The sequence below is a fragment of the Erythrolamprus reginae genome, chromosome 3 (assembly GCF_031021105.1).
Source record: "Erythrolamprus reginae isolate rEryReg1 chromosome 3, rEryReg1.hap1, whole genome shotgun sequence".
In the NCBI taxonomy this organism is placed as follows: Eukaryota; Metazoa; Chordata; class Lepidosauria; order Squamata; family Dipsadidae; genus Erythrolamprus; species Erythrolamprus reginae.
In genome coordinates, this window is record NC_091952.1 from 35,470,128 (window position 1) to 35,495,888 (window position 25,761).

Below are 25,761 nucleotides of genomic sequence, written 5' to 3' on the forward strand. Positions count from 1 at the left end.
ATAATGAAATCTTATAAAAGTAGGCACCTAGAACACTCCTACTTGGCTATTTACACAATCCTATCAGCACTTATTTATTAATCACTTTCTATTCCACTTGACAGGTAGCACACATGCACAACTCCGATTCATCGTTTCCCAGGATGTCTCACTCTTTCCAAGATGGTTCCCTTTTTACTTCAAGGTTAATCAATCAAGACATTTTAAAATATTATTATTATTATTATTGATTAGATTTGTATGCCGCCCCTCTCCGTAGACTTGGGGCGGCTCACAACAATAACAAAGACAATGTAAGAACAAATCTAATAATTAAAAAAACACTAAATATGTTGAAAATAATCTGAAATCAACCCCTAGTTCTCCCTTAGTTATCAATTGTGAAACTCTAGCTATGTTTTTGTTTTGATTTTTTGTTTTGGTGATAAATCTAAAAAGAATAAAGGACAACCTATGAATACAAATATGACTTAACATTTTGGTGACTTGTTAGTCTTCAAGAATACTGAAGGTTGAATACCTTTCATCATCTGAACCTCCTTCTCTGTAGTCTGCTTTAAATAAATGGTCTGTCTTGCTAAATTAAAAGAATCTTTCCTATTCGTTTCCAAATCTGTGCCCTAATTTATAGTGTAGATCATGGGTGTCAAACTCATGTAATCACACTGGCATCATGTGACACATAATGACTTCCCCTTTTGCTAAAAGGGGTGTGGGCGTGGCCAGCACTAGATTTATCTAGCCCACAGGCCAGGAGTTTGACAACCCTGATCTAGATTGTGTGGCCTCCCTTTATTAGTCTTCGGAGAGGGGCGGCATACAAATCTAAATAAATTATTATTATTATTATTATTATTATTATTATTATTATTATTATTATTATTACTATTATTATCATCATCATTGTTATTATTATTATTATTATTATTATTATTATTATTTATTAGATTTGTATGCTGCCTTTCTCCGAAGACTCGGGGGGCATACACTTAGATTATAGGGCTGCAAGTTTCAGAATTGGAGACTAATTATATTCCTGAATTTGAATTATTTCACAAACTCCACTTAGAAGATTTGCCTAATTGACTGAGGAAAAAGATTGAAGTGGAAGAACATTTCTTTTCATTAGTGCTCAAATGAAATGCAAATTACAGAACATTAAAGTCTCCATATTTCCTAATGATAAAAGTTGTCAATAAAATTAAGAAACAGATTTTTGTTTTCAGATTTGGAAAAAAATGTATTTTGAGGATGTAATAACACCTCTCTTTCTTTGGCATGGATTATGTGAAAAAAGCTGGTTTTAATAAATATACATATTGTTTGTGACTATTCATCTATGTATAGATTTCACATTAAAATTTAGACTTGTTATTGTGGCGGAAAGCTTCACCAGAGACCATTTATCAAATGTGAAAAGATGGATTACTTTTTCTATTAGAGTCTTCACTCATCTCATGATCAGGAGTGTAGATCTGGATTCCTGTAGGACACAATCTTAATAGATACTTGTACTTGTTGAGCAGCTGCATAAAATTATGAACAATAAATTTGGTTGGAACAATTTCATAAGAATGCTCCTGATGAAAATGAGGGTAATCTAAAATATAGGAAAAATGAATTGTAGAATTTGAAGAGTAAATCACCTTAAACGGTTCTTCTTGGGATGTCAGAATTCAAAATTATTTTGAAAGATCAAATGCAATGGACAGAAATCATTATGATTTTTCTGGAATGTAAATTGAAAGGACAGGATCTTGATCTTAAAAAAACCCTTGAATTGTTCATCAAATAAAGCTTCTTATGCAAAGTTTTTACAGAATAAGGAGGTTCAGGCTGAGAGCATAATTCAGGGTTCCTTGAGATTCCCTGAATATACTTTAAATATTGGTATATATATTTTAAAATTATCCAGTACTATATTACAATGAGTGTAATAAAGTAGTACTAATGTTACTTGTGATAATACAATTTATGTAATTATTCAAAAAATTGTTTTGAAGAGTAATAGAATAGAATAGAATAGAATAGAATTTTTATTGGCCATGTGTGATTTGACACACAGGAATTTGTCTTGGTGCATATGCTCTCAGCGTACATAAAATAAAATATACATTTGTCAAGAATCATGTGGTACAACACTTAATGATTGTCATAGGGGTCAAATAAGCAATGAAGAAGCAATATTAATAAAAATCTTAGGATATAAGCAACAAGTTACAGTCATACAGTCAACATGGGAGGAAATGGGTGAAAGGAATGATGAGAAAAATTAGTAGAATAGAAGTGCAGATTTAGTAGAAAGTCTGACAGTGTTGAGGGAATTATTTGTTTAGTAGAGTGATGCCGTTCGGGAAAAAAACTGTTCTTGTGTCTAGTTGTCTTGGTGTGCAGTGCTCCGTAGCGACGTTTTGAGGGTAGGAGTTGAAACAATTTGTGTCCAGGATGTGAGGTGTCAGTAAATATTTTCCCCGCCCTCTTTTTGACTCGTGCAGTATACAGGTCCTCAATGGAAGGCAGGTTGGCAGCAATTGTTTTTTCTGCAGTTCTGATGTAATATAAATAAGCAGCACATAAAGCATAAAGCAGGGTTCTTCCTCGTTTGGATAGATTTGCCTGAGCCAGTAGTAAGCCGCTCCGTGACATCACAATGATGTCACAGAACTGGTTCTGTCAGTACAGGTCCGTGGACACGCCATCTTTTAAATGATTTATTATTATTATTTTTATTTTAGAAATATTTTCTGGGTTTTTTTCTTTTGTTTTTTATTTTTGGATTTTACATGAGCCATGTTCACATGGCATGGGAGAAGCAAACCGGCAGCAAGGTAAGTTAGAACTTATCCCTGAAACAAAGTAATATATTTTTTCCATTATCTGTGTCTTATATCTTAAAAGGTATATTACAGAGAGTAAAAAAGTTTTACCTCTCAAATATTTACCCTGTAGTGCTAGCCTTCTGATTTATTGTTGCAGTTTTCCTAGATGGTTTTGTCAGCTGCTCATTTTTCAACAAAGGTACTCAATTGTCTTGTTTTTTCCTCCCCTTTTTCTTGCGTTTGTTGTAAAGAGAAAAGAAAGGCTATAAGATTTTACGAGATTTTAAAGGTGTTCAAATATAATGCTTGTCAAAACTTGATTATCTATCTGCCACTTATTTTTTTTTCTGTTAAAGAGGAACATGAGTTATATATGAATGTCTGATCTTGTTATATATCTAGGCAGTTCAGTCATAGAGATTACATTACAACACCCCCCCACTTTCAGCCATCTGTTGATTTATAGAAACTTGTTATTGGAAACTTGTTTATGGAAACACTTATTATTGCCACCTGCAGTTTAAAATCATATAGTCCTGTGGGGGGGTCTCTAACATAATTTATATAATGTGGGAAGCAGCCATTAAATAATTTTGGTTGCCATCAAGTGGAGCATTTTTGCTATTGAAATGATACACTTTTATTCGATAAATCTCCAAAATATTTATTCTAGATACTATACTTAACATTATTTAGTCTAGATACTATAGTTAAGAACAGAAACATTATTTTTAGAATTACTATATTTTCTGTAGGTGTTTCTTAGGTTCCCTGTATAGAGAGACATCAAATACAATTGCCTTGTGCAATGATCATTTGAAATTATGATGGTGCTGAAAAAATAACTTTTTGACCAAGATATGCATTTACGACCGTTGCGGTCAGTGTATCCCATTCAGTGACATGTTTACCATTACAATGAGTCTATATGCATTGACCTGACTGACTTTTCTACCACCACACTATTAGTGAGTTGCTACTGGCTTTACAACTGGTTTGTGGAGAGTGTGCTTCGCTATGCATGCATATGCAGTTCCCCGGAAATAGAACTTCTGTTTTGCAAACTAGGCAAGGAGCAAGAAAAACAGCTGCAAGTGGCAACTCAATCTGCCATTCATGATCACCTTGGCTTTGGAAGCAGAGATAAATGTCAGTATAACCCAGGGGTGCGTGTGGTGGCCCATTTTCATGAATACAGAGACCTGGTTCGCTCTCGGCTTGGATTCAGAGCTGACGGTTCGGGTAAATCAGTCCGAACTGGTAGCAACCCACCACTGCACCACACTCATTGCAGAGTGGAGAGTTTGCCTCCTTAGGTGCAATTTCTTCTGCACCTGACCCACTTTTTTGTCTTCCAATCCTCTCCCTTCTTCCTTACAGAGCAGAGAGATTAGACAGGAAGGGATTACAAGAGAGTAGCCGGGCACACAATGAGAAATAACCACCAAAAGGAATACACTACCATGTCGGAGTCTGAAAGAGAGAAAGAGAGAGAGAACAAAGGTAGAAAAAAACCTTCCTCCATTACATTTTAGCTTCACAGGAAATGGGAGTGGAGCTGCTGACTGAGAGTTGGGTGTCTGAGTGAAAAAACAAAGGAGAAAGATAGCGGCCCACATGCCTAAATGCATGCAAATCATAGTTTAATGTTTCCAAATGTAAAATAATGCACTTGGGGAAAAGGAATCCTCAATCTGAGTATTGTATCGGCAGTTCTGTGTTAGCAAATACTTCAGAAGAAAAGGATTTAGGGGTAGTGATTTCTGATAGTCTCAAAATGGGGGAACAGTGCAGTCAGGCGGTAGGGAAAGCAAGTAGGATGCTTGGCTGCATAGCTAGAGATATAACAAGCAGGAAGAGGGAGATTGTGATCCCGCTATATAGAATGCTGGTGAGACCACATTTGGAATACTGTGTTCAGTTCTGGAGACCTCACCTACAAAAAGATATTGACAAAATTGAACGGGTCCAAAGACGGGCTACAAGAATGGTGGAAGGTCTTAAGCATAAAACGTATCAGGAAAGACTTAATGAACTCAATCTGTATAGTCTGGAGGACAGAAGGAAAAGGGGGGACATGATCGAAACATTTAAATATATTAAAGGGTTAAATAAGGTCCAGGAGGGAAGTGTTTTTAATAGGAAAGTGAACACAAGGACAAGGGGACACAATCTGAAGTTAGTTGGGGGAAAGATCAAAAGCAACATGAGAAAATATTATTTTACTGAAAGAGTAGTAGATCCTTGGAACAAACTTCCAGCAGACGTGGTAGATAAATCCACAGTAACTGAATTTAAACATGCCTGGGATAAACATATATCCATCCTAAGATAAAATACAGAAAATAGTATAAGGGCAGACTAGATGGACCATGAGGTCTTTTTCTGCCGTCAGACTTCTATGTTTCTATGTTTCTATATAACTATAAACAAAAATAGTAATAATATATTCAAGATTAGTGCGCTTGAAATTGTGATTTTATTTTATTTCAAAATGACTGGCTTAGTTCAGTGTAATACCTGTTTTACAGCTGTGTTTCAAAGTACTCTTTTCAAATTTGGATGCTGTCCTCTTTGTAAACAAATTACTGGTCTACGTGGACATATTACCTATCTAGAATCTCTAATCTGTGCTCTCCAAGCAGAAATTAGGTGTGCAATTCAGCCATTCCATTCTATTTAGCTGCCATACTTAATATTAAGCAGCCTCCTCTACCACAAAGATTCTGCAGAAGGGCAGTGTGGACAACTGTGGGATCTGGAAGGGTGAGAGCTATGAAACATAAACACAAAGCTTTTGCTGTGTCCCAGCGTAACAGATATAGTGCCAAGGTAGTTATGGTAATGATAACTCAAATAAGCAGGGAATTGTTGTCTGAGATGATTTTGGAAAGGGGAAAGTGTGAATCAGGTATTATACAACAGTCACACAAGAGTAGCAAGTTATCCCAAAAAGAGAAGCCACCTTCTGGTTGGTGATTCAATTATGAGGCATATAAAGTAGAGAAGCATATGGAGGTTTTGAAAGGTCAGGTATCTGCCAGGTGAGGTGTATTCTTAAGATAGTCTGAAGTGGTATAGGGTTTCCTGCCTAAGCAGGGGGTTGGACTAGAAGACCTCCAAGGTTCCATCCAATTCTTCTTCTTCTTCTTCTTCTTCTTCTTCTTCTTCTTCTTCTTCTTCTTCTTCTTCTTCTTCTTCTTCTTCTTCTTCTTCTTCTTCTTCTTCTTCTTCTTCTAGTTGTTGTTAGGCAAAAAGTCAGTGCTAGAGTATTTCTTGTGATGTGCATTCCCCATTGTTTGCCTGCTTCCTCTCTTTCTCAAATTATGAATCTAAACGTAATTTCCCTACTTGCTAATTATCCAGGCACTATTGTGAGCCTTCCAAAAGGGTAGGGGAATGGGGAAAAGGAAAGCTCATTATGTTTGGCTTCCCAGAAATTTCTTAATGTTTTCCCAGCAAACCTAGGAATCCCTTAGATACTGGGAACTTGTAAGATGGTTTTATTACGTATTAAATTGTTAATACTCTCATGGTCTTATTTATTTGCATGTTTCTCTTCTTTTAAAAAAGTTATTTAAGAAGTGTTTTATTGCTTGCTTTATTATACTGTATGTCATCCATAGCCTCATTTGTGAAATGGGTGACTATATTAAATAAATAAAATAAATGTTTAGTCTAATATCTTTTGGGGGGCTGTTTTGAAAAAATTGAAATTAATAAAAAAATGTAGCTGCTATAAATCTACAATAAAAATAATTGGACTTTGTAACAACAAATCTGCTATATGTTCACCAAAATTTGCTGATTAAATTTTAATGTAGCTAGTTCAGTACTGTAAATTATAGATAATTTACTAATGATCTCTTCATATCCTTTTGCCCAACTTGGTGCCGTCCAAATATGGTTACACTTCCTCATTGGCATTGCTCAAACAGGCTGGAGACTCTAAATTGTAATCCTAATTGCTTTAACATTTGTAAGGCATAAAGAGGACACTAGATTGAGTAAGATGGTATCTGAATGTAGGGTTATTGTTCTGATGGATAAAGGCTGGCAGCTTATATTTTGTGAATATACAGATTTTCTACATATTGTAGAAACTTAACCAAGGTCTGTGAAAAGCATGTCAAAGCATGTCAAGAACTTTTGTCATTTCTGAATGTCAAGTAGTATGATTAAATGGGATTTAAATTAGATGGGCATAATAGTATGTGTGTTCTTTTTGCAGCAGAGATTCAAATCCTGCAGAACCCACTTTCTTTCTGTGTCTGCATAAGACACAAAAATAGCTTTTATTTCATTAAATATATAAATATCCTATCCAAGAATAGTATTCCATAAACAACACTAAACAGCTTGTGTTATGAAGCCTACATGCAGTGGGATAGAAGAAATATATCTTCTATCCACTTCCTTACTATTTATTTTATTGAAGTTTACATGTTGCATTAAGAAACCATCTGTTGTCCATATTCTTGGATGGAATTTCGCTTGCATCTTTTCCCCAGAAATTAAAATACATGGTATTTTTAATACATGCTAGAATACAAATTTGGAGAAAGCTAAATTGACTATGGCAATTAGGGGAAGGTTTTTTAATATAAATTTATGTTCTACATATTGGCCCCCCTGACCAATAAATGGTGTGATGCATGGTGTGACGGGATTGTCTGATTGGGTAATATATAGGGTTTTTAGCTGTAGTTTTTTAATGTATTAGATTTGTTTTGTATGCTTTGCTTGTATGTTTATTCTGTGAGCCGCCCCGAGTTTTCGGAGAAGGGCGGAATACAAATCTAATTAATAATAATAATAATAATAATAATAATAATAATAATAGCATCTGAAAGTTTTAAGATGATATATAAATAAGATTTTTGGAGTTTAGGCATTTAGGATTCTGATTATATTGAAGATATATGCTAATATTTTAAAGAGAACAAATTATTCTTGCTTTTATCAAATGCTTATACTTTTACAATGTTAGTTTTCTGTTTCTCGACAGCATGACAAAGGTGGGATCTCATTACAGCGTAGATTAATGGACTGCTATTATAATAATATATATAATATGTACTAATGTGTTCCATTGATTGCTAAATATTAAAATCTATGAGATATTAATATTGAGAGAGTCCCAAATTATGAGTATCATGATATACCTTAGTATAACCTGAAGTTGCTCCTAAGGCATATTAGATTTTATTTTTGTACAGTTATGTAAGGATCTTGGTACACCGAAAGCCTATCAGAATTAAAGTTGCATAATTTTATAGATGAATGTTGAGCAGACATCTCTCCAGAACCAGGCAAAATGCTTCCTAAAGAGTTTAGGTTTAGGTTTAGCTTCACATCACTACAAATCAACTTTAGAACAATTGTGGGCCTTCATAATTAGCAGGAAAGAGACTCCATCAGCCTGAGGTTTATCTTAAGGACAAGTTGTTTATCTAATAATGCCATTTTATTGTGTTGGATTGAGGTACAACGTATCCTACATACAGTATTTTATGATGGCATTGATAGCTCTACATTAATAGGCTTGCAGTAGCATGTGATAATAAGGACATTGGAGACAGCTGTAAGGCACTTAGATTTATTTCTATGTGTGTGAATGGTAGGAAGAAGAGAACCATTCTCTCAGCTCCATTAATCTTACTAGTCAGTGTTGACAGATCTGTTTTTCTGAAGTGGTTAGACGTGCCCCTTGGATTGTTTCTTGTCCTCATACATATTGAGCTGGTAAAGCTTAAAGAGACTAACTATACAAATCCTACAAAGTGAAAATCAATATTAGAAAGGTAGACATTCCCCAAAGTTTTGTTTTGTTGATGAAACTTTAATGGACATCGTCTTTTCACATCAATAGCAGATAGCTTTAAATAACTGAACCAGCATTCAATTATTTTCTCCAGAGCTATGATAATCTACATTCTCTTAGCATAAAAATGGATGAATGGAAATTCTGGACTCCAGACTCGTAAAAAGTAGCTTTCAAAAGATTGTTAATTTTTAATCTTAGTATTTTGACACCTCAACTTATTATATATTCATTCATTCATTCATTCATTCATTCATTCATTCATCCATCCATCCATCCATCCATCCATCCATCCATCCATCCATCCATCCATCCATCCATCCATCCATCCATCCATCCATCCATCCATCCATCCATCCATGCATGCATGCATGCATGCATTCATTCATTCATTCATTCATTCATTCATTCGAGTTGAAAGGGACCTTGCAGGTCATCAAGTCCAACCTCCTGCTTAAGCAGGAAATCCTACAGCACCCCAGCCAAATGACAGTCCAATCTCCTCTTGAAAATGTCCAAAGTTGGGGAGTTAACAACCTCCACTGGCAGGCCATTCCACTGGTTGATCACTCTGACCGTCAGGAAGTTCTTCCTTATATCTAGGTTGAATCTCTCCTTGGTCAGCTTCCAACTGTTGTTCCTCATCTGGCCCTCTGGTGCCCTGGAAAACAGTGTGACCCCCTCCTCTCTGTGACAACCCCTCAAGTACCTGTAGACTGCTATCATGTCCCCACTGGCCCTTCTTTTCACTAGGCTATCCATGCCCAGTTCCAGCAATCTCTCTTCATAAGCCTTGGTTTCTAGTTCCCTAATCATTTTGGTTGCTCTTTGCTGCACCTTCTCCAGAGTTTCTGTCTCTTTTGAAGCGTGGTGACCAGAACTGAATGTAGTACTCCAGATGTGGTCTGACCAGGGCGTTATAGAGTGGTATTAATACCTCTCTGGTCTTGGAGCATATCCCTCTGTTAATACAGTTTAGGATTGTGTTGGCCTTTTTAGCCGCTGCTGGACATTGCTGGCTCATATTTAGTTGATTATCCACCAAGACTCTGAGATCCCTTTCACAGTCACTATTGCTAAGTAGGGTTCCTCCCTGACTGTATGCGTGTCTAGAGGTTTTTTTAACCTAGGTGAAGGGCTTTACTCTTCTTGACGTTGAACATCATTTTGTTAGTTTGGGCCCTCAGCATTAATCTATCTAGATCTTTCTGTATTTTGAGCCTATCCTCTAGGGTGTTGGCTATCCCCGCCAGCTTGGTGTCATCTGCAAATTTGATTAGTTCCCCCTCTATTCCCTCATCTATGTCATTGATTAAAATGTCGATGAGCACAGGGTCCAGGACAGAATCCTGTGCTACCCCACTGCCTAACTTTTTCCGTGTGGATTTGGAGCCATTCAGGACAACTCATTGGGTGTGGTTGGTCAGCCAACTGTTTATCCATCTGCATGTGTTGTAGTCTACACTGTTATTTTTCTAACTTGTGTATTAGGAGATTGTGATCTACTTTATCAAAAGCTTTGCTGAAGTCCAAGTATATGAGGTCAACTACGTTGCGTTGGTCTACTGATTTGGTGATGGTGCTGAAAAATGATATGAGATTGTTTTGGCATGATTTGTTTCTGACAAACCCATGTTGGCTGTTGGATATAATCTTGTTTATTTCTAGGTGGTGGCAAAGTTGTTTTTTGATTATTTTCTCCAGTATTTTTCCAAGTATAGAAGTCAGTTTGATTGGTCTGTAGCTACCTGGGTCAGTCTTTTTACCTTTTTTTGTGGATGGTACTACATCAGCTCATTTCTAGTCTTCCAGTAGATCTCCTGTGGTCCAGGATTTTTGGTAGATGAGGAGAAGTGGTTCTGCGATGGTGTCTGCCAGTTCATTTAGGACTCTGGGGTGTAGTCCATCTGCTCCTGGCAATTTGTACTCGTTGAGCTCCCACAAGTAGTCCCTTATTGTGTTTTTATTCATGTTGAGTTCAGTTCCGGGGCTGTTTATTGCAGTTGAGTTGCAGGTTGGTTGGTTGGTGGTTCCTTTTTGTGTGAAGAATGATGCAAAATAGGCGTTAAGCAGCTGTGCTTTATCTCTGTTGTCTGTGATATCTTTACCGTCTTCATTTTTAGTGTAGTTTGACTGTTTCCTTGATTTTCTTCTTGTTGTTTATGTGCTGGAAGAAGCTTTTTTTTGTTATCATTGACTTTCATTGCTAGGTATTGTTCATGTTGTGCCTTTGATGTTCTTATTTTTTGTTTGCAGATTCTTGCTGTTTGTTGAAATTCCACCTTGGTTATGTGTCCTTCTTTCCATTTTTTGTATTTGGCTTTTTAAACTTTTAGGTAGTCTGTGAGGACTTTGTTTAGCCATGCTGGTTTCTTTTTAGTTTTCCTGTTTTTCTTTTTCATGGGGATTGTATTGTGTTGGGCATCTATGATTGTGTTTTTGAGGGCCTCCCAGGCTAACTGTGTGGATTTAACCTTTAGAACTTCCTTCCAGGGGATATTTTCTAAGTTGTCTCTGAGCTTATTGAAGTTTCCTGAAGTATGGGACTAAAGGGTTCAGAAGTTAGTGATTGTATTATATTGAATTTTAGGATGACATGGTCACTCTCACCCAACGTCCCTTATACTTCGATCCCTCTATCACATCTTACCTGTTTTAGGTCTAGTATTGCAGTCCTTCTGGTTACTGTTTCCACTTTTGGGGCTAGAAAGATATCTGTGAGACTGGTGAGAAATCTATTAGACTTTCCGTTTGGTGCTGAGTTGGTTTTCCAGTTGATGTCGGGGTAGTTAAAGTCCCCCATTATTGTTGCATTGTGCTTATTGCATATTTCTGTTAGTTGGCTTGTAAAGAGCTTGTCCATTGTATCAGTTTCGTTTGGTGGCCTGAAGTATACTCCTATTGTAGTGTTGCACTTTTTTCTTTTATGTCAGCCCATATGCTTTCTAGGGGGTTTTCTTCTTTGGTTGGATATAGCTCTGTGACAGTGTGGTGGTCTTTTATGTATAGTGCAACTCCACCTCCTTTCTTGTTTGATCTATTTTGCTTGAAGAGGTTGTAACCATGTTCTAGTCATGTGTTTCATCCCACCAGGTTTCTGTTATTCACATTAGATTGTATTCACTCTCGTGCATTAGCAATTCCAGTTCATCCTGTTTGTTCCCCAGGCTTTGTGCATTTGTGTACAGGCATTTTAGTTGTTTGTGTCTGATTCTGGGTGGACATTTTTTATCCTCTGATTTATTTGTAGGATTGATTTTTTCTCCTTCCTTATTTTGTTCGTTGTTCAGTCTCATAGTCTGGTCACCCACCCCTCTTGGATCTAGTTTAAAACCCTCTTGATAAGATGGGCTGGTCGATTTCCTAGGAGGTTCTTCCCAGCTCTGATGAGGTGTAGCCCATCTCTTGCTAGAAGCCCTTCTTGGCGACACCATCTCCTTAGCCAGTATTTTATGTGTGGGATTTTGTGTTCTCTGGCTGGATGTCGTCCTCTTGTGGGTAGAATGGAAGAAAAAACAACCTGTGCACCTATATTTTTGACTGTGTTGCCCAAGTGGTCATATGGATTTGGTTTGTATTAGTATCATTAATTGAGGTATTTCTTTTATTTTCAGTATAAATATTTAAAAACTTTACCCACATTTAAGCATAAAAAGAAGGTAGATTTTTTAATGAAATAAATTATTATTTTGAATTTAAATTTCATTTTAGCACTCATTTGGAATAATCAGATTTCCTTCCTTTCTTTAAATAATAGGCACGAGACAGAATTTTGTGTGTTAAACATTGGGATGCCAAATGTTTAGCACAGGTGGACTTACTGACTGTTGTACAAACTCCTGGTCAGTTGGAGGATGGTGAAGAGCCTGAGGACTCTGAGTGTTTATGTATTAGTGGTGGGCCTTGGGTTACAGGTATTAGAACAGATGGGAGGCCAGCCACAGGATGTTGCTATGAGCCTAGAATCTAGTGAGGAAGAGACAGACATTCGCTGGGTTAATCCTCAATTCAGAAGGGTCCAAAAACGCAAGGAACAGGTGTTAGGAAAAAGATATTAAGGAGAGGAATGGGTTAAATACTGGAGTGATGTATTAGTTACGTCAGGAGGCCAGTGGGGAAGAAGGGCGGAGTGTCAATGTTGTAGTTCTAAGATGAAATGTGTTTCAGTTTGGCTCCGGAGTGAGTAAGTTTATTCTGTGTTATATTGCAGTCATTCCTGCTGTTTTTGAATCATGCTGTAAATACATGAATTTCAGGAGATGGGAGGAGGCATGAAAGAATGTATGTGGAATGTAATTAAGAGAGATAACGGGAGAAAGGAATGTACCAGTCTGTATTGAATTTTTGAATACGGAAGCGAAGAGAATAAAAATGGAGTTTCTTTGTTTATGAAATACTGCATTCAGTAAGGGTTATTTTTAATAACTGAAGTTCTACCAGAAACCAGAACACTGACCACTTACTGATATATCATTGCCGCTTGCAACCTTTACAGCTGGTTTCTGACAAAGTCAATGAGGATGCTGGCAGAGGTCACAAGTCATGGTCACATGATATCACACTTAATGATTCACAGAGATTCACATCATTGACTGTTGTTGGAATTGACAAACTGATATATGTTGAATGTGATCATGTGACATTTATGATCATATTGGTTAGTGAAGGAATTCTCAGTCTCAAATGTGGTGAGAACTAAGCGTAGTGTTACATAGATGAGATACGGCTACTTTTGAATTACTTTTGAATGTACCTTGAATCCACTTGATTGCTGACATACTATTGGATATTTCCTAATGGGGCACTTAATCATAATTTTAGAGTTAACTGCTCACAGTCAATTATTCAACTTCATTAAATAATATTCTGTGACATAAGCTATATGTCAATCTACAATTTTTCTGGCACTCCCTGCAATCATAACTCCATAAATTGTTTCTGTATGAACTGTTCCTTTATTTGCTGCAGTAGAATAATATGTTATAGTCGATCAACCATTTTATCTTTGATTTTCTATAACTGTTAAATAAATGATGAACACTTATACCAGGGGTGGGTTCTAACTTACCTTTCTATACTTTTCTAATTTTCTATAACTGTTAAATAAGTGATGAACACTTACACCAGGGGTGGGTTCTAACTTACCTTGCTGCTGTTTTGCTTCCTCCAAAGCCGCATGGGTGCAGTGGCAAAAAAATTTAAAAAATTCAAAAAAAGCTGAAAACAAGATGGTGATGCATTTGCAGTGCCAGAAGATTGGCTTCTACGCATATGATGGTGACATTCATGGACCATCACCGACTGTACTGGTTCCATGACATTATCAGGACGTCATCAATGTTTTCTGACCAGGAAAAACCCACCTCTGACTTATACCTATTATTGAAAATGCCCATTCTCAATGTTTCTAAAAAAGAATTCATCCAAAACAACAAACTTTAAAGTTATTTGTGCCTATAAAATATAAAATATTCATTTAAAAAAATGTAAATATCTAAAAGAGCACTATTTCTGTTTTCGATTAGCATTCAAACTAGACTGTTACGATGGAAATAACATTTTTAAAATCTATACATTCAGTACCTCTTTTAAATTAAAATACTCCATATGTCTGTATTTGGAATGGAATTTCTTCCTTTTCAATGGAATAGAACTAAATGTATTTAGTTATTACAGTATTTGGTTTTTTGAAAGTAACTTGCATATATCTCCTTGTTTCATTATCTCCCATTCTCATTGTTATGCCACCCTGTATTGTCTTCTATGAGAACTATACTTAACAAATCTCCCTTTCCCAAACAATGTTTCCTTTTGTCCTCATGTTTCATTTAAAATCTATACCCTTTTGATTAATTTTACATCAAGACATATTTCAAAATAACTTCACCCTCCTTTCTTCTCTATTGCTGACACAGGATGATAAAATGGAGGTCATGCATTCCATTCCAGAATTTTAGATCCCTGTCATCTGCTTCTATATATTTCCTCTTGCCCATAATAGCTCTAAAACATTTCCCTCATAGTTATATGCTCTCATCTATGTATATACAGACATATTTGTTGATTCAGCTCTGAGTCAATTGTCAATACCCTCAACAATTTCAAGAGCTCCACATAATACATTAGCTAATTCAGTTTATCTGAATTCTTTGGTGGTCTCTCCCCCCCAGATGTAGTTGATCCATTTTTTTCTGAGAAAAAAATCAAGGTATATTTTGTTTCAGCTCTAAGGATCTCATTGTACTTGCAGTAGCCCTCACAATAGTCATGATTTACTGCCAGTAATATTGTCGGCTGCCCAAGGGAGATGAAGTCAGGGAATCAACTTCACAGGAACACTAAAACTGCAATTCCTTCTCCTTTTATACTCCAGTAAATTAGGAGAGCACCTGCTGAACTGTTTCCAAATGTAATCTTATCTCTATATTAAAAAATGTTTCAGCCTCTTTTGCCTAGGTTTTTGCATACAATATTTCACAGTATGAGCCCTGGTGGTACAGTGCTTAGAATGCAGTATTGCTGGTTAACTCTGCCCACAGCCTGGAGTTTGATCCTGACAGTGTTCAAGTTGACACGGCCTTCCATCCTTCCAATATGAGTCTTCGGAGAGGGGCGGCATACAAATCTAATAAATTGAATTGAATTGAATTGAATGAGTAAAATGAGAACCAAGACTGTTTGGGCAATACTGTATGTTGACATTGTAACTGCTAAGAGAGTGCTGTAAAACACTACAGGGTAGCATATAAGCCTAAGTACTATTGCTATTTCTATCAAGGTCATCTTCCTTACTTTTGGCAAGTACATATGAGATATGTTTTATTAATGAATGTGATTACATAGGTTAACATATTCTAATAGAAATTCATTTTATTCCAAGTTAGAGGCAGATTTATTACTGCTGTCGAGGAAGTAGAAAAAGATCAGCTAGAAAAATATTGATGCAATAATGAATTACAAATAATAGACAAGGACCTTTGCTTAAATGTAATAAGATATACATTTATGGCTTGTTTGGAGGAATTTGAACTTGCGAAAAGTGCATTCTTCCTGATAAGAACAGAACAGGAAAATATGAACTGTGAATAATTTATGAAAACAATGAAATATTTCTAATTCAAATTTAGCAAACTTGGCATCAATGTTATTTTGAATTAATACCATTGGACTTGATGATTTGAGATTTCACATTAATTTACAGTCAAAGTGTTATGAAAACCTTTTGCAAACATCAGAAATGTTTTATATAGGTACTTAAATTGTGTGTTGAGGAAGAGGAAATAAATATTTTTATTTTTATACAGGATGCTTATTTAGTTGATTGGATTTACTGTAGGTTAATATTGTTTGTCTCAGTCAGTCAGTATCAGAGATTTCAGCATCATAATCTAGTACTTTGTGAAATAGCTACCCACTGATATGACATTTTCATACTGCAATTCCATACTGTTATTGAAAAATAGGTGCTATTAAATTAAGTGGTATTTATATTTGAACAGATGTATATAAGATTAAATCTATGGTTATGTGTCCCATGAGAACTTTTGGGGTAGTTTTTTAATGTAACTGCCAATATAATAATTCACGAGCACACAATAGATACAAATTTAAGGTAAACCACTCCAAACTAGATTGCAGAAAATATGACTTCAGCAATACAGTGGTCAATGCCTGGAATGCATTACCTGACTCTGTGGTTACTTCTCCAAATCTCCAAAACTTTATCCTTAGACTGTCTACTGTTGACTTCCCCCCATTCCTAAGAGTTCTGTATGGGGTGTGCATAAGCACACCAACCTGCCTACCGTCCATATCCCACTGTCCCCATTTATTTGTATTTTTATCCTGTATTCAATTCATAATCATGTTTATACTTATATTGCTGTCTTATACATGTTTGACAAAGAAAGAAAGAAAGAAAGAAAGAAAGAAAGAAAGAAAGAAAGAAAGAAGAAGAAAAATAATTAATCAACAAAACTGGGGAATGGGCTGAATTTCATATTTATATGAAATTAGTTATATATAGTTATATTTATATACATAATTTGAATAACATTGGTTACAATACTGAGCTACAGTATCTAATCCTTTATTACTTTATGAAAGCTATGCATTTATCCTTCCCTGTATTTCCTTTTTTAAATCAATTCCACACTCATAAAAGTACTCTTTTCTCTTGAATGCTAAATATTATTTTGTGTCATTGGATACTGGAACTTAGGAAAAATATTGAAATAACTATATTTCTACAAAATCCAACCTTCTACAAAATACATGTCCATGGGGACATGTCTATTGAAAAGCCTTAGCTAGCCTTGGTAGATATGGTTTTAATCAGTGGTCGACTGCACATTATTTAACAACCAGTTTTCTGGCCTAATGACTGGTTGGGTGAGCATGTGGCTGAGTGGGCATGGCCAACTCGGTTTCATTTACGTGGAGAGGCGCTTGCCTCGCCTACCCTCTCAGGACCTTGGGGATGCTGCAATGGTTGTAAGTGTGAAAAATGGTCTCATAACTCACTTTTTTAATGCCATTGCATCTTTGAATGATCACTAAATGTTGTAAATTAAGGATTACCTGTACAAAAATACAAAATCTTTGCTTGCAGGAAGATTAGAAAGGGAGGATACACTAAACACTGAATACCTTCCTTTTCCTCAGCAATACCTACAACCCAAAGTTACAAATCAGGCAGGTTGCCAGAGCACATTGCGGAATTAAAATAGTTAAAATACAAGGATAACTACCAGCAGCCAAGTTACTCTTGCTGATAAAGTGAAACCCTTCAGCAGAAAGGTCATTTAAGCTCTCCAGAATGTGGGTGGGCATATTTGAGCTACAAAATGCTGAGTTAAGGAGACAAATTGACAAATTAACATCTTGAGTAAGGGTTAATCCCATCCTGCTTTTGTTTAGACCTTGCTGCAGAGAGTTTTTGCTATCTCATAAGTGCTGACATCTTCTGTGGGCTATTAAGGAAGTTGTGAGATGCTTTCTCCCTCTTCATTTTTTGACTTCCAGTGGGCCTGGTAGGCCTATTGTTTGCCCTCCCCAGGCTCCAGAGGATTTCATGGAGCTTGGGGATGGCAAAAATGCCCTCTCATGCCCCCCTTGAGGTCCTCCGGAGGCCCAAAAGACCCTACCAGAGCCTCCGTGAGAGCTTGAAATCAGCTGTGGTTGCCCACATGTTTGCTGGAGCTGAGTTAGGGCAGCAGCTTGTGTGCCAGCAGGTATGGCTTCGTGTGCCATCTGTGGCACATGTGCCATAGGTTCGCCATCACAGATCTAAGCAGTCACCTATTTGAAGATTACTATTTTCATATAAAATAAATGATATCTAATGCTATAAATTAGCCTTGACATTTATTCATCATGCTCTATTTGTGAGAACTCCGATATCTTTAGCCTGCTTTATTCTGTACCCATAGCTGATGTTTGCACAATTTATTTGAGGCAAATATATTGTATACTCCTATGATACTTTTCTGGATATTTTATATTATTTAGCACTTTAGTTGTTTCTTGAATGAAAGACGATTTCTTTTGGCTCAGTAAGAGCCTTAGAAACATTCATATGTGAGTATAAATAAAGCACAAAATGCAGCTGGTGAGCATGCCAGTGATAAAGGAAGCTTTGAGAAACCTGTTTTTAGTTTGCTCTGAATCCCTACAGTCTCTCAGCACCTAACACTGGATCTATTGTAAGGTTTGATTCCCCCTCCACTTTCTTAGAAGCAGGGCAGCTTCTCGCTTAGCCAAAGCTTCGTAATGGCAGATGTGATCCAAGTATGACTCAAAAGTTGAAATGTTTGAAAATCTCTTTTTGATTATTGTCTTTGGTGTAGATGAAAGTGAACACTGCTAGTGCATTCTAATATAACTATTACAGCATACCAGAAGGTGCTTGGGGTGCGGTGACATCTCACGTAGCTTAAAATACTGAAACAAAACATCCTGTTTCAAAAGTTATGGAATACTGGTGCAGGTACAAATATGCAAGCAATGGCTTGTAATATTTTGCATATTTTGCTAATTCATTTATGGAATTACATTTATTTCTTACTTTAGCTGAAACCTAAAATATTCAATAAATAGGAGGTAGGGGGTGGAGGGGAGTTTAGAATATATAGCAATAGATGGTCATTTTTTAATTTGAGTTTTAGGAACACAATCTGCCTACCCCATGAGATCTGGAAGGAAATAAAAGCAAAAACAAATCTCATCTCTGTTTTTATTCACCCTTTTTATGTTTTAGAAGATCAGTTCGCTTCTATTGTTTTCAAGCAACAAGGTTTATCCTATTTGGGAATGCAAATTTTGTGGTATGATAAAATGGACACATTATCTCAAGGATTATTAGTGCTTAAGCTCCAGTTATTAGATAACATAGTGGCCTGGGATTGAATTGGCTCTCTCCAACCTGCGAGTAGATCCTGATAGAAAGGAGGTGGAAAAATATGTAGCTCTTGGCAAAATCCTCATGTCTGCAAGGAAATTATTTTATTTCCACTTATTTAGTTTCTTTATTGAGGAAGCAAGATTATCAAACATCATTAGTTGGACTTTAGTTGGTCCAGGATCCTGTGATCATACCTTGCTGGATCAAATTAAATATATGTGTCTTTATTATATTAAATATTTGTGGGCCATCTGGAGGACCCTTCTAGATATATTTATGATATCAGTCTGAAATTGGCAGTGCCATTGCATAGTCCCGTAACATCATAGCACTTCCAGCATTCTTTACACGCTGAGATGATTCATTTAAGAAGATAATCATCTGAGCAATTTTAGCAACCGGAGAAAGGCAGCAAAACAAATTAGTAGGGGTATGTTTGATGACAGTTTCCTCATTCTGACTCCTGATACTCTTGTTGCCATTTGTTACTGAAACCAAGAACCAAGACCACAAAAAAAAAAGTTTTCATTGGATGGCACTCAAAGTGAAGAACTGAGATTAAAACTGTGCAAGAGAGTTATATCACTTGGATGCAGTGGCACATGCCTCAAATTTACGAGTCTAAATTAATTTGGTAGAGCAACTTTTGGAAGGATCATAGATAGTTTTTCCAAAACCAGTAATCTTTTTTTAAAATAATTTTTTAAAATTTATTTTTATAATAACAATATAACAGGAAAACATTCACACAACACATAACGGTGTGCTCAATGCTCAAAGAGCCCACCACCAAACAACATTCATACCCCTTCACCAAAATGAGGGCATATTTTCTATATACCATTTTAACTTAAGAGCAGTATATCTATTTACATATTATAAAGTAATTCTAATTTCAGAACACAGAGAAAGAGGTGAGAAAACTAGTGCTCTTTTACAGTTTGTATTTTTGAATTCAAGGAGGAGGGGCAGATACTACTGTCTGTAAGGGACAATTTTATTGGCTGATTGTGTATTAGAACAGACCACTCACACATTAGGCTGGAGTGGGACTAGACTGGGAAGTATAAAAAGGTGGGAAAAAGCCATTTTAAATTGCACTTTCAGAACACAGAGAAAGAGGTGAGAAAACTAGTGGCCTGCGCGCCTGGCGGCGCGTGAATCATATAACTATAAACCAAAATCAGCAAAGTTTGGTAGCAATAGGGGTTGATTTTCTTGCTAAGTGCTTGTATTTTAATACATTGTTAAGATGACTGGCTTGGTGCAGTGTAACACTTGTTTGGCTGTTGTGTTCCGTAGAACATTGTGGAACTTGGGGTGCTGCTCTCTTTGCATAAGGACATCTAGTTTATATGGCGAGATCTCTAGACTGCAGACCTTAGTGTGTAACTTGCAGGCAGAAGTGGAAAGATTGTCCCAACCACGCGCTGTAATGCAGCCATATGTGCAGCCTCCACTTCCACAGCGCCCCCCGAGGAGGAGGGCTGTGTGGACAACTGTTGGTTCAGGAAGATTACGTGCAGTTGAGCAAAAACATAGCAATTTTGGTCTTTCTGTATCCAATTCCTATAATGTTCTTGCGGATTTAAATAGTAAGGATGTTGTAGGTATTAGCAATGCCCCTCAGGTGGAGAATGAGGGGATGTTCAAAGGAGAAGTTGTTGTAAATGTCACCAAACCATCAAGTGCAGTTAGTAGAAATAAAAAGACACATTTTCTTGTGGGTGACTCGATTGTTAGAGGTGTTGATTTGGGACAGAGTAAGGATGTGGTGAAGGTGTCTACCAGGAGCCACTGCCAGCAGGGACAGGAGGTGGATTACAAACATTGTCAAGGCTGTGAGTAAAGGTAATAACGTTGATGTGGTGGTGCATCTTGGCACAAATGATTTGTCCCAGAGAAATGTTAATGTAGTAAAAAGAGATTTTCAATGTCTAAGTGTGGAGCTGGGTAAAATAACTGATTCAGTGACTTTCTTAGAGGTGTTACCAGTTTGTGGCCAGGAGGATAAAACAACTTGTATCAGAGAGTTTAATGTGTGGTTAAGGCAGTGGTGTAAAGCTGAAGGTTTTGGCTATGTAAGTCATGATGTCAGTAGGTGGTCTAATAGGAAGTTGTTTAAGAGGGATGGTTTGCATCCATCATACAGAGGTACCCAGGTGCTCGGTGAGGAATTCAGAACTTTTTTGGACAGGCATTTAAACTAGGTAAAGGGGACAGAGATGTAACTGATGTGGATGATTTCTGTCCCCGACCAATGAGGATAAATCAGTTTCTGGAAACTTATGAAAAGGGAGCTGTAAATAAAATAGATGTAGTTGTTGATGATAAGGGGCAAACTAATAATGAAAATAATGTTCTTTGGGTAATGTGCACGAATGCTCGAAGCTTGAGCAACAAGCTCTGTGAGTTAATGGCCATAATATCTAGAGATAATTTGGATCTGGTTGCCACAACTGAGACATGGTTTAAGGATTCTAATGAATGGGAAATATCCATACCAGGATATACACTGTATAGGAAGGATAGAATAGAGAGAAAGGGAGGTGGAGTAGCCATTTATGTTAAAGAAAGTCTAAAAACAATACTAATTCAAAATATATGTAAAGATCTGGAGACCCTCTGGATTTGCATGCAAAATAAAGACGGTTCTGTCATTAGAATTGGGGTGATCTATAGGCCTCCAGGGCAATCTGAGGAACATGACAACAAGATGATGGATGAAATTACCCTAATGGCAGTTAAGGGAGATATTGTGGTTATGGGTGATTTCAACATGCCTGATGTTGACTGGAATATCCCCAGTGCCCTTACATGCAAAAGTAAGAATATAGTAGAGGCCTTTACAGGAGCAGCTCTGGCACAGCTAGTTAAGACACCAACTAGAGGGGAGAATATTCTAGATTTAGTTTTTACGAATGGGAATTGGGTTTCAGAGGTCAAGGTGGGAGAAAATTTAGGTTGCAGTGACCATCTATGTTTGTAGTTTGATGTAAAAACTGATTGTGAGCAATCCTATACTGCAACCAAAGTATTAGATTTCAGAAAAACAAATTTTAATGCAATGGGGGAATATTTAAATAATGAATTAAAGGGGAGGAATAAAATGGCAGGAGCGAGCACCCAGTGGACTGTATTAAAAAAGGCCATCTTAAAAGCCACAGGACTGTATGTAAAGCAAATGACTAAAGGTAAAAGGAAGAAGAAACCGCTATGGTTTAGCAATGATGTAAGGGCTATAGTCAATGAAAAAAAGGCTGCCTATAAGAGGTATAAAGAGTCTGGAAGTATAGCTGATAGAGAGGTGTATAAAATGAGACAGAAGGAGGCGAAACAGATAATATATGCTGCTAAAGCCTCAAAAGAGGAAGAAATTGCAAAATCTGTAAAGAAGGAGGATAAAACCTTCTTCAGATATATTAGTGATAGGAAGAAGAAAAACTGCAGCATCACGAAGCTTAGTACCGGGAATAATACATGCATTGATGGGAATAAGGAGATCGCTGACCATTTCAATAGCTACTTCTGTTCAGTTTTCTCAAAAGACACCTTACAAAATAATACTATAGAGGGATATAGCATTGCTTCCAGCTGTACGGATTCGGCTCCAGTGATCTTAGAAGCCGATGTCTTAGAAGAACTTGAACGATTAAAGATAAATAAGGCAATGGGTCCAGATGGCATCCACCCCAGAGTTCTTAAAGAACTCAGATCTGTCATTGCTATCCCCCTGACTGATTTGTTTAACCAATCCCTGTTAACAGGAGATGTTCCTGAGGATTGGAGAATGGCCAGGGTTGTGCCTATCCACAAGAAGGGCAGTAGAGAAGAAGCTAGTAACTACAGGCCAGTTAGCTTGACATCAGTTATAGTTAAAATGATGGAGACTCTACTCAAAAAGAGGATAAATCAGCACCTAAAAAACAATAACTTATTGGACCCAAATCAGCATGGCTTTACTGAAGGCAAATCATGTCAGACTAATCTCATTGGTTTCTTTGACTATGTCACAAAGGTGTTGGATCAAGGTGGTGCCATGGATATTGCCTATCTGGACTTCAGCAAAGCCTTTGATACGGTTCCACATAAAGAGCTGGTAGATAAATTAGTGAAGATTGGACTTAATCCCTGGATAGTTCAGTGGATTTCAAGCTGGCTGAAGCATAGACATCAGAGAGTTATTGTTAATGGCGAGTATTCTGAGCAGAGACAGGTTACAAGCGGTGTGACACAAGGATCTGTTCTGGGTCCTATTCTTTTTAATATGTTTGTGAGTGACATAGGGGAAGGTTTGGTAGGGAATGTTTGCCTATTTGCCGATGACTCTAAAGTGTGCAATAGGGTTGATATTCCTGGAGGGGTCTATAATATGGTAAATGATTTAGCTTTACTAGATAAATGGTCAAAGCAATGGAAACTGCAGTTTAATGTTTCCAAATGTAAAATAATGCACTTGGGGAAAAGGAATCCTCAATCTGAGTATTGCATTGGCAGTTCTGTGTTAGCAAAAACTTCAGAAGAGAAGGATTTAGGGGTAGTGATTTCTGACAGTCTCAAAATGGGTGAGCAGTGTGGTCGGGCGGTAGGAAAAGCAAGTAGGATGCTTGGCTGCATAGCTAGAGGTATAACAAGCAGGAAGAGGGAGATTTGTGATCCCCTTATATAGAGCGCTGGTTTGGAGTACTGTGTTCAGTTCTGGAGACCTCACCTACAAAAAGATATTGACAAAATTGAACGGGTCCAAAGATGGGCTACAAGAATGGTGGAAGGTCTTAAGCATAAAACGTATCAGGAAAGACTTAATGAACTCAATCTGTATAGTCTGGAGGACAGAAGGAAAAGGGGGGACATGATCGAAACATTTAAATATGTTAAAGGGTTAAATAAGGTTCAGGGGGGAAGTGTTTTTAATAGGAAAGTGAACACAAGAACAAGGGGACACAATCTGAAGTTAGTTGGGGCAATGATCAAAGGCAACATGAGAAAATATTATTTTACTGAAAGAGCAGTAGATCCTTGGAACAAACTTCCAGCAGATGTGGTTGGTAAATCCACAGTAACTGAATTTAAACATGCCTGGGATAAACATATATCCATTGTAAGATAAAATACAGGAAATAGTATAAGGGCAGACTAGATGGACCATGAGGTCTTTTTCTGCCGTCAGTCTTCTATGATTCTATGTTTCTAATTTGTTCTTTATACTTTGGTCTCGAATTCTACTAACCACTGATGGGACGATGGAACAAGGTAAGAGGCCCAAACCATTAATCTTTATTTGTTTATTTGTTTATCAAGCATGTACAAGATAGCAGGTATAGGTTTAAACATATACATAAGCAAAGTAAATACAGATGGATGATGACAATAGGACAGTAAGACAGGGATGGTAGATATGCTGGTGTGGTTATGCATGCCCCTTACAGGCCTCTTAGGAATGGGGTGAGGTTGACAGTAGACAGTCTACGGTCAAAGTTTTTGGGGTTTGGGGAAGAAACCACAGAATTGGGTAGTGTATTGATCACTCTGTGGCTGAAGTCGTATTTTTGCAATCGAGTTTGTAGTGGCTTACATTAAGTTTGTATCTATTATGTGCTTGTGTATTATTGTGGTTGAAGCTGAAGTAGTCATTGACAGGTAGGACATTGTGGCACATGATTTTATGAACTACATTTAGATCAGTACGAAGGCGATGTAGTTCTAAATTGTCTAAGCCCAAGATTTCAAGTCTGGTGGCATAAGGTATTCTGTTGTGAGTGGAGAGGTGGAGGACACTTCTCGTGGAATATTTTTGGACACCAGTAGCTGAATTTCATTCAGGAAGCATTGGGGAAAGTATTGATCTTATACTGTATTTGTCTGTCCCAAATTAAGGGATTATAGAATTATAAAAAAGAGCGTGGATTTTTTTTAACTGAATCTGTATAATGTGTATGCTATGGTGGAATGACCAGGGTTTACTGAAACTTTTTGTAACTTCATTCTCCCTATCATACTATCTCCCTACAATATTTCACAATATTGTTAGGCCTTTTTCTCAGGTGTGACAAAGATGTAAAGAGAAGTATTATGTGCCAAGCAAAATAGTTATAAAAATATTTCCTTGGCTCAAGGAGTATTTATTTGTCAACTAAAAATCCATATTAAGTTCCAGCTTGAATCTATGCAATACGATAGTGTCCGTTTCAGAACTGATTCTGTTAAGCATTGTAAATAATCTTACGTATAAATCGTTACATAGGCTAAAATAAAAATTGGATAGGAGGCATACAGATGAGGTAATTAAAATCACTGGCCTGTCCTTGAAGGGAGCACCTTGGCTGCATTGTTGTAGCTGAACCTCCACCATCTATTATTTAAAAGGCATCTCATACTTGCTGGACAATGTTCTCTGAATATTCCATTGAGCAGACAGAACTATAAGGTCAACAAAAAGAAACTTGGCATTTGCTAGTCTGCTTTCTCACACTCAAAATTTTTCAAGGAAGGAAGAGGTATAAATATTGCCAGTGTTCTACTTCAACAACAGCATAATCTTTCCAGAATTTTGTTGAAGTGGCTGAGTGGTCCATTCTGCTCTGACTGACCCGCCAAAACAGCCCATTTGTTTTGTGTACATGAGAACTGAGCAGAAGCATTATTATTATTATTATTATTATTATTATTATTATTATTAATTATTATTATCATCGTCATCATTGTCATCATCGTCA

General features: G+C 36.9%; 1 protein-coding gene across 2 annotated transcripts in view; it reads left to right on the forward strand.

Moving 5' to 3' along the window:
* PTPRT (protein tyrosine phosphatase receptor type T) overlaps positions 1–25,761 on the forward strand; it is a 678,043-nt gene that overhangs the window by 6,730 nt on the left and 645,552 nt on the right. For both annotated transcript variants that reach the window (XM_070744761.1, XM_070744762.1), the window contains exon 2: positions 105–184. In XM_070744761.1, the coding sequence (XP_070600862.1) occupies positions 163–184 (22 nt within the window). In that variant the 5' untranslated portion in view covers positions 105–162. The remainder of the gene's footprint in view (positions 1–104; positions 185–25,761) is intronic.